The 10,522-nt window shown below is 39.8% G+C and overlaps 1 protein-coding gene across 1 annotated transcript in view; it reads right to left on the bottom strand.

Moving 5' to 3' along the window:
* Ddx10 (DEAD (Asp-Glu-Ala-Asp) box polypeptide 10) overlaps nt 1-10,522 on the bottom strand; it is a 121,399-nt gene that overhangs the window by 101,903 nt on the left and 8,974 nt on the right. Inside the window, exons 2-7 of the mRNA XM_013009479.1 lie at nt 7,797-7,857; nt 4,689-4,819; nt 3,528-3,686; nt 2,357-2,477; nt 589-778; nt 80-155 (exon numbers count right to left, since the gene is read on the bottom strand). Coding sequence (XP_012864933.1) covers nt 80-155; nt 589-778; nt 2,357-2,477; nt 3,528-3,686; nt 4,689-4,819; nt 7,797-7,857 — 738 coding nt within the window. The remainder of the gene's footprint in view (nt 1-79; nt 156-588; nt 779-2,356; nt 2,478-3,527; nt 3,687-4,688; nt 4,820-7,796; nt 7,858-10,522) is intronic.

Raw genomic sequence — 10,522 nt, 5'->3', positions numbered from 1 at the left:
CCCAAAAAAAAAAAAAAAAGGAAAAACAATCACATCACACACATCACATCCCCTTTGCTCTATACTTCTTGGTATTTACCGTAAGAAACTGAAACATATCCACACCAAAAACCTGCACATGGATGTTTATAGCAGCTTTATTTCTAACTGCCACACTTGGAAACAATAAAGACATTCTGGAGTAAGTCAATGGATAAAATGCTATTTCAAACAATAGATTATTATTCAGCTAGCTTTGGAGGTGGGTAGGGTGGGCAGTTAGTACGGGGGTTTGAACTCAGAGCCTCATGCTTGCTAAGCAGGCCCTCTACCTCTTGAGCCAGTTTGCTAGTGTAACAATGGAATATTATTCAGCACTAAAAATAAGCAATGAGCTTTCTGAGGGAGAATGATGGAAGTGGAGGCATAAAAAAATACTAGAGTATTCTAACATTCAAAGCTATACGCAGAATTTGAGTTATTTTAATTGCTATACATAGTATACTTTGCACATCGAATACAATGCATTTTATTTCCTAGAAAATATAAATGTAGAATAGCAAATGCAAAACTAAAAGAACACTGATTGTTTTTGTTGAGAGTCCATACCTGTATTTTGCTTTTTCATGAACCCACACATACTCAGGGTTTTTCAAACTCAAGCGTGCAAGGTCCTTTACAGATTTGGTTTGTGTGGCTGAGAAAAGTAAAGTCTGACGTTTCTTAGGAAGATTTTCAATAATAGCATTCATAGTATCAGCAAAGCCCATATCCAAGATTCTATCTGCTTCATCAAGAACTAAAAAAGGAAAATACAAGATGGACTATAATATTTTCAATATATAATAAGCTAAATGCAATGTAATACCCAAAATTGGATTGTACAGCAGAAAAGGGGCATTGACTGGGCTGAGGATATAATAGTTCAGTGCAAGTTCCATCCTCAGAACTGCAAAAAAAAGAGAACATTAGTGAGAAAACTGATGAAATCTGAACATCAGTATGGAGTTTAATTTACTTAACATAGCAATGTTAATCTAATCTTTAACAAAGGTACAATAGTTACATAAGAGATTAGAGAAAAATGAAAGGTATACCAGAACCCAGGTGATCACTGCAATTTTTCTCAAAGTCCCAAAGCATTCAAAAATAAAAGTTTAGCCAGGCACTGATAGCTCATGCCTATAATCCTAGCTACTCAGGAGACAGAGATCTGAGAATCATGGCTCAAAGCCAGCCTAGGCAGGAAAGTCTATGAGATTCTTAGCTCCAATTAAACTGGGGGGGATGGGGGACAAAAAAAACAGAAGTGAAAGTTGTGGCTTGAGTGGTAGAGTACTAGCCTTGAGCACAAAAACTTAAGGATAGCACCCAGGCCCTGAGTTCAAGAACCAGTAACAGTACATTTAAAAATAAATTAAATAAAATAGTTTATTAAAATACATAGTAGATACTATCATCCTGCAAAATAATGTTTTAACAAAAAAAAGGACAATTTGATCTTTCAAGTCACTAGAAATGGGTGTTACTTAAAAGAAAAAAAAAAAAAATCTTGTCAATGCCTAATACCAAAATGCTTAATTTCACATGTAAAAGTATATATATTCTTCATTCCACTTGTTTTAAGTTTCTTTTTAAAATAGCCTACCATGTATTGTCTAGGTTTAGAGCCCAAATGTCAGAAAAAATATTTCTCAGATCATTTTCTTCTTAGTACTTAACCAATACAACATTACATCATTTCCACTATTAACCTTATAAAGGCGCTCTTTCTCTCTCTCTGCCTCCCTCCTCCCCCTCATCCCCATCAGTCCTGGGGCTTGAACTCAGGGCCTGGGCACTGTCCCTGAGCTTTTGTGCTCCAGGCTATTCGAGTTTTCTGGTGGTTACTTTGGAGAACAGTTTCATGGATATTCCTGACAAGGCTGGCCTCAAACCACGATCCTAAGATCTCATCCTCCTGAGTAGCAAGGATTACAGGCACAGTTTGCTTCATCTTAATTCTTCAGAGGCTGTGGTTTCAAACTGAAGGTGGTTTCAAACCTTGATCCTCGATCTCACCCTCCTGAGTAGCAAGGATTAAAGGCATGAGCCATTAGTGTCCAGCCAAGGCTCTCTCTTAAGTAAAACTAAGGCTCTCTCTTAAGAAAAAGAAATCATTAGGGCTGGGAAGGTGGCTCAGTGGTAGAGTGCTTGCCTTGCATGCATGAGGCCCTGGATTCGATTCCTCAGCACCACATAAGCAGAAAAAGCTGGAAGTGGTGCTTGGCTCCAGCGGTAGAGCGCTAGCCTTGAGCGGAAGAGCTGAGGGATAGCACCCAGGCCCAGAGTTCAGGCCCCATGACTGGCAAAAAAAAAAAGAAATCATTAAACTCACCCAGCATTTGAAGATTGGTAGCATGAAAACATATTGTTTCATCCATGTGTTGAAGAAGCCGACCTGGTGTGCAAACAAGTATATTTATGTTGTTGATCCTTTCAGCTTCATGTTTCAGATCCTGAAAACAGGGTTTCTTTGGATTACATATATATGTCTCAAAAGAAGCTGTACCAAAACTATACAAGCCATCTGCAAATGGCATGTTATCCTAGCTGTTTAGACACTCTTAGAAATGAATATATTCTCCCTTCTATTTCTTTAGCTTGCCCATATCTTTGGACTAAATAAAGTCAGCAAAGGTCTAACATCTTCTAGGGACTTAAACATACCCCAAATTTTCAAGGCAAAAGAAACTATTAAATAAGTTTTCAATGCTTGATTTCCTATTAAGTTCGCTAGAACTGTCTTAAAAACTGAACTACTTCCATTCTTGAAGCCAAGACTCAGGGGCACTGAACTGACTCTCCCACACCAGTCCTCACACTTTGTGGACTGGAACTGAGTACTAACATATCAAAGGTTTCTCTCCTTAAGAGAAGAAACACAGACTGTTATTAAATGTTAAAGTTGGGTGACAGGAAAAAAAGCACATGATAGTTTGTGATGGTATTTTCTTCTTTTTTGTATGACAGCATAGATATTCAAGAATTTCTCCTTTTTTGTATGATTACATAGATATTCAAGAATTCAGGTATGTAGTCCTACAGTCTAAAGATGATCCTAGAAAATTCAAGCACTATAGGTTTACTATAAGGGAGAACAAAATTTGAGCAACAGGTTTTTCCTCAAAATGATTCACCTTTATTTCTTCTGCTGCTGACATAGCAAATCTGAATTAATCAGTCTCTAAGACTTTGAAAGAGACTTGGTCCATATACTGGAATGTTACCTCTCCCTAAGCTTATGAACAAGTGGTTTTATTCTGGTTGGCCTGTCCCATGGCCTCATCAATTAAGATACCCTGACTCAAATGGATTTTCTGGCATCTTCTAAAAATGACAAGCACACTTAGATGACAGTCACTGCACCAAGGTGTCACCAACCCAAGAGGCCCCATCCAGGAGGCCAGTCCACACAGATGAAGCCTTCAACTCCTCCCTGGCAACTACCACAGTGCTTCAATATAGACTGCTGAGGAAAGGAGGTCGGACAGGACAAAAGGACAAACCTTCCCACCAATGATGAGAGCAGCTGAAAAGTCATGATTCTTCCCTACTTTTCGGAGAACCTCAAAAGTCTGATAGGCCAGCTCTCTGGTAGGTGATATTATCAGAACACCCAGCCCATCTGTTGATGTCCACTGTAGACGGTATAGGGCTTCCAACACCTTAAAGACAAAACCAACACCATGAAGACAATTCCTCAAGCAAAGTCAGCTTTTTGACCTGAGTTTCTACCTTGCCCCTCCAAACCAAAGACACTATCAAGCAGAAGGCATAAAACTCAAGTTCTACCCAATGTGAAAGAAACTTTTTCTTCCACCTACCAACAGTATTCATTCCCAACTCAGGGAGAAGGGAAAAGAAGTTCCAGGGTATTTCATCTGATGCCAGTCCCCTGCCCAGAAGAACAGCTATCAGAGAAAGATGGGTGTAACCCACAGAATAAAACTATTTTTCATAACAGAAACAAGATTACAATATGTTTAGCATCATCCATATAGCCACTATATTGATAGTGACTGAATTCTCTAATTGCAGATACTGCTTAAAAATACAAAACTAGCATTTAAGAGAAAATTGGTTTTTAGTCCTTGAAACAAAAATTGTGATTGTGCTGATGACTTTGTAGAAATCAAATTAGAAGCCCAACTGTGTGATTGAAATGCAAGTAGATATATAAGCAGTTCTACTATTCAACTGATATAAAGCATAGCTACCAAGGTTCCACAAAATCTTCAACAAATGCCTAAATTTTCTTTTAGAACACATATTTCAGCTGTATCTAAAATGGCTGCAAAGTATAAAATGCCAATGGTAGCCTTGCAAGGCTGAGGGGTAGACAACTTTGCCCCCAAGTCCTATTGCAAAGAATAGTTCTGAACAGCCACACTCTGCGTCCGTCAGGAAGGTAGTAATCAGTCAAGGCACAATGGCTGATTCACGAGAACTTGCTGAGTGCCTGCCATGTGCAAGGCACTGTGCTAGGATCCAGGGAATGAGGGGGAGAGGGACAAGACAGAAGTAGCTTCTGTCTGGCAAAACCTTACATTCTAACCAGGGAAACCCAACATTAAAACAAATGTTTACATAATTATTCGTTTCTTGCAAGGCACAGAGTGTTATGAAACTGTACAATAGAAGACCTGACTCTATTTAACTATACTTACTGGAACAAGGAAAGCCAAAGTCTTGCCAGATCCAGTTTTGGCAGCTCCAAGCACATCTTTGCCTTGCAAAGCCAACCCAATCGTCTGCTTCTGTATCTCTGTTACCAAGCGGTACTGGGCTTCCTGCAAACCTGGCAATGCGGAGGGAAGAAAGATGCTTCAGAAAATTTCTGTCTGTTGGTACTACAGGCTGACCTGTATATCCGTTCCCCTGTCACTAATGGCTGACTGAGGATTCTTTTGCTCTATCTGAATAGAAATTACAGATAAACAAGGAATGGCTACATTATAGTGATGACCTTCATTTCCATAGGTTCCCAGGCTTAGCTTTTAAAGTCAGAATTTTATAGCTCTAAGCCCTGAGAACTAAAAACTTATAATTCCCAAGTTTTCAAATGTGGAAGCTTGTTGTTCTAAGTGTTCAAGGCAGAGGCTTTGGCCCAGGGCTTAGATTGCCAAGACCCAGCACTGGTGACAATGTGAATGACTAGTGACAATGTGGATGAGTCTGGAGGAAATTTTTTATGTTTTTTTGCCAGTACTGGGGCATGAACTCTGGGCTTGGGCACTGTCCCTGGGTTTCTTTTGCTCAAGACTAGCACTCTACACTTGAGCCACAGCACTACTTCCAGTTTTTTCTGTTTATGTGGTACTAAGGAATCAAACCCAGGGCTTCATGCATGCTGGGGAAGCACTCTACCACTAAGCCACATTCTCAGCCCCCTGGAGGGAATTTTATCTTAAGTGAAATAGCCAGACACAGAAAGGCAAATATGACTTTGTTTTTAAGTGGAGTCACAAAAGCACAGAGAATGGGTTTGTCAAGATTGTGCTCCAAGGACACAAAGTTCCAATTAAACAGATGGAGCAAGTTCCAGAGACCTATTATATACCACAATGACTACAGCTAGCTGCAATACATTGTATGATTGAAAAATTGGTGACAGTAGACAAATATTTTTTTAAGGTCAGAAAACATGACTTTATTAGGAAAATATAAATCAAAATGTCAATGAAATATACATTGTACCTGCTATGATGTTTATAAATTTTAGAAAAGAAAATAATGAATTTTAACCAAAAAGTGGAAACTCAAGACCACATACATTACAGATGGAACTATAACAGTATCTCTTTTTTTTTTGGGGGGGGGGGGTCCGGTCGTGGAGCCTGAACTCTGGGCCTGGGCGCTGTCCCTCAGCTCTTCAGCTCAAGGCGAGCGCTCTACCACTTGAGCCATAGCCCCACTTCTGGCTTTTTTTTCTTTTTATGTGGTGCTGGGGAATCGAACCCAGGGCCTCAGGCATGCAAGGCAAGCGCTCTACCACTGAGCCACCTTCCCAACCCCTAGACAAATATTTTGATACTGATACAGAGCTTGAACTTAGGACCCTCATTTAGATTGTCTGCTCACGCTTAGTGCTCTACCACATGAACCACACCTCCAGCCCCATTTTTTGCTGGTTAATTGAAAAAGTTTCATGGGCTAGCTTCAAACCTCAATCCTCTGATCTTGGCCTCATAAGTAGCTAAAATGACGAGCATGAGATACCAATGCCAAGATTGTAAGTGTCCTTATCATGAAGAAAAAATAAGTTTATGAGGCAATATGTATATTAATTAGCTTGATGATAGCCATTCCCAAATACATACATATTTCAAAACATGTTGTACATAGTAAATATGCACAATTTTTACTTGTCAAAAAAACAGCAGGAGGAAGGGTGAGCGAATGTAGTCATTATATTCAGTGTACATTATGTAAAACAATGAACAAGGTAACTTGAAGGTAGGAATTAAGAGTGAAAATGGGGAGAGAACAAAGGATGGCTTGACACTGACAAGAAGCATTGTACTGATAACCTGCCTCATGGAATTGTAACCCCTTTGTATAACAACTTAACCACAACTTAAAAATGCAAAAAAGCAAATAAAAAAAAGAAAGAAAGAAAAACAGTAGCAAGACGGAGGCCACCTGCAAGGCAAGGAAGAGACTTGGAACGGATCTCCCACGTCCTAAGAGCAAACCAGCTTGCCAGCACCTTGATTTTAAATTACCTAGCTTCCACGCTGCAGCAAAATTTCTACTGGTTAAGCCATCCAGTCTGGTGTTTGCTTTTGGTAGTGCAAACAAAGTAATACAAAAAGTGACACATTTTTGTTTTCCTTTTTTTTTGGTGCCAGTCCTGGGGCTTTAACATAGGGCTTAGGCACTGTTCCTGAGCTTTTATGTTCAAGGCTAGCACTCTACCACTTCAGCCATATCTCTACTTCCAACTTGTTGATGGTTAATTGGAGATAAGAGTGTTACAGACTTTCCTGACAGGGCTGGCCTCAAACTGCAATCCTGAGATCTCAGCCTCCTGAGTAGCAAGGATTACAGGTGTAAGCCACCAGTGCCCAGCATGTTCTTGTGATTATTTTAATAAGCACAGTTAACTTCATCTTAATTCTTCAGAGGCTCTTGGCGTGGGTGTGTATGTGTGAACTGAAGACCTAACTCTACCACTTGAGCTCCTCCACTTCCAGGATTTTATTTGGGGAGGTTTTTTTTTTGCCAGTCCTGAGGCTTGAACTCTGGGCCTGGCCACTGTCTCTGAGTTCCTTTTGCTCAAGGATAGCACTCTACCACTTGAGGAACAGCACCACTTCCAGCTTTTTCTATGATTAATTGGAGATAAGAGTCTCACAGGCTTTCCTATCCTCAGTAGCTATGAATACAGTTGTGAGCCACCAGCAAGTGGCAACTTCCAGTTTTTTGTTGATTAATTGGAAATAAGAGTCTTCTATTTGTCTGCCCAGGCTGAACTTGAGCTTCCATTTTTAAATTCCAACCTTGATCCTCTGAGCTCAGCTTCCTGAGTAGTTAGGATTATGAGACACCAGCACCCAGTTACTGGTACCTTTCTAACTATTCTTTGACAGATCCAGAAAGAGGGTAATAGTTTTAAATACTATTTTACAGATTTCCAAAACATTAAAATTATTTATCAAAGCATAATTTTTCAAGTTAACCTTTGTCTTGTCCAAGCCATCTTCTTTAAAAAAAAAAACTAAGTAAAGTCTCAATAAATCCAATAACATATCTTAAGATGACCATCTACTTACCTTTCAATGTCTTTTTAGACAAGGGGAAATCTGAAAATCTTGTAATTTCATTCACATTTATCTGGAAAAAATATTTTTAAAAGAAAGGAAAGTCAGATAAGACAAAATAATCTACTGGATAATAAACTACTTTTTTCTCTACATTGTGCTGCCTCGTTCACTTTAGTACCTACAAGACTAGACTCAACCATCACTTGTAAATGAAAACCATCATTCCTTCTGAAATGAAATGTATTTTGGGGAAAGCTAACACGAATCAATTTATATTTTATACAAATTTTATCCGAACTGGTCAAAAAATTCAAAACAAACAGGACACACTACCTTAAATATCTTTCATCTCCAAAATATTAATGCATTAAGTTATTACCACATCAACTGTAAGAGGAAAATTTACTTCAGTCATCCTTAAGGACGGTTTAACAAGTAAGAGGCAAAATCACTACAAACCATAAACCAAGATGAGAATAGTTCTATTTATACACATTAAAGATTGAGGTGGCTATAGAAATATAGGTTGAGAACAAATGTCAAAATGTCAAAAAATGTCTCAAAGCTTTATCCACACAAAAGTAACCCATGAAACCCAATCTAATTACTATTCATTTGAGAACACAGTGAATGAGAGACATTATTTCAATAGAATCAAAATATCTGGGTTAGGCTTCCATGCCATAATAAGTAACATTTTGTCCTTTAACTATGCATTAGTCTAATGTTCATTACTGCTGTTCCTCACTGGAATAAAACTAATTTCCTGAATTTCATTTTAGACATTTACAATTATTTCATTACAGATAATGAACGCAGAAATTACTGCTCAGATCTGGGAATATGTGGCCAAATTATTCATGACTCACAAAAGGGTAAAGCTGTGTTTGTAAGGTTCATTTATTTAAATGACACTCAAAGCAATAAAGGGATTTACGGTCCACACATCATTTTCCCACAATTCTTAACATTGCCTAGACAGGATTACTCTCTGCTCTCAAATTAAGAAAAATGCAAATATTAAAACAGTGTGTTAATCCCTACAAGTTTTTGCAGGTAATACTGGAAAGGCAATAGCATTAAAGAATCCTTTATCCAGATAACCTACTGTCCCCAGCAAGGAGTCTCAATTAGCAGAAAATCTTCCCAACAAAACATTGAAATGATGCATGTTCCTTCTTTCCACTATGGTGCCATCAGCTACTCAGTCCTCCTCACAAGGACTGGATGCCCTGCCCTCAAGAGGAAGACTGGCTGTCCCCTCTGCAATTAACCAATCATGACAGAACCAAGGGGGCTGGTCACTCAAAGGACAGCACATCCCCTTCACAAACAGGGAACATCCAGCCTACAGGCTGTATAAGATCCAGGAAATACATAACAGGACAGACATGTATGTTTCTCATATGATCCTCACTGGCTGCCTGTGGCCATCTACCTGTATTGAACATCTGGTTCACAAATGACATTATAAATAGCCAATAATATCCCTTGGCAGAAAAAAGTTTCCCGCCACAGGGAAAGTCAAGATGTTCCAGCATGCCACGGTCAGCCACTGCCACACCAAGCTGGGTGCCATTTTAGATAGAAGTCATCAAAGAAAGAAAAGAAGTTTTCATTCTACTGATACATTAGAACAGAGATCTGCAAACAATGGCCTACAATGGCCAATTTCAGTTTGCTGCCTGGTGTTACAGTATGTTAATGAAACAATAGCTCGGCCAGTCATGCAGACATTGTCTACTGAATGGCCCTCAAAGCCTTAATATGCTGGCCCTTCACACAAAGTCTGCCAACCCCTACTCCAGAAAATTCTGTTATGTTTTAAGGAATATTTAAAGCTACAGCAGAAGATGACCAAGTTACTAAACCACCACCCTTTGCCTCTCCCTTTATCCCTTCCATAGGAACAAAGAAACAACCACTAGCACTACCACTACTTCTATCCTCACAGTCTATAAACCCTGTGTAAAACCCTGACTCTAAGCAGGGCGCCAGTGGCTCACACCTGTAATCCTAGCTACTCAAGAGGCTGAGATCTGAGGACTGCGGTTCAAAGCCAGCCTGGGCAGGAAAGTCTATGAGACTCTTATCTCCAATTAACCACTAGAAAACTGGAAGTGGTGCTGTGTCTCAAGTGGTAAAGCACTAGCCTTGAGCTGAAGAGCTCAGGGACAGCGCCCAGGCCCAGAGTTCAAGCCCCTGACTGACAAAAAAAAAACACCTGACTTTAGACAATAGATAGGTTTGAGACAGACCTTATTAAAGACTCCTATACAGGTGAAAAAGCTAGAGGGTCCAGAGGGGAAGACAGGTGGCTATCACTAAACTGCCCCTTTCCATTCCTCATATAACACCCGTTTCAATGTATCCCTCACAGATAAGGCAAGGGGGCGGGAGGACAGCGACAATACTACCACAAGACAAGGAATTCCTCTACTGGGTGCTAGAAGAAAAAAAAAAAAAAAACTTATTAAATTTACTACTGTTGCCGGGTGCCGGTGGCTCACGCCTGTAATCCTAGCTACTCAGGAGGCTGAGATCTGAGAATCGCGGCTCAAAGCCAGCCCGGGCAGGAAAGTCCGTGAGACTCTTATCTCCAATAAAACCACTCGAAAACTGGAAGTGGAGCTGTGGCTCAAGCGGTAGAGGGCTCGCCTTGAGCTGAAGAGCTGAGGGACAGTGCCCAAGCCCAGAGTTCAAGCCCCATAACCGACAAAAAAAAAAAAAAATTT

Source organism: Dipodomys ordii, unplaced genomic scaffold, assembly GCF_000151885.1.
Source record: "Dipodomys ordii isolate 6190 unplaced genomic scaffold, Dord_2.0 Scaffold10, whole genome shotgun sequence".
Lineage (NCBI taxonomy): Eukaryota > Metazoa > Chordata > Mammalia > Rodentia > Heteromyidae > Dipodomys > Dipodomys ordii.
This window is presented reverse-complemented; position numbering and strand designations above follow the sequence as displayed.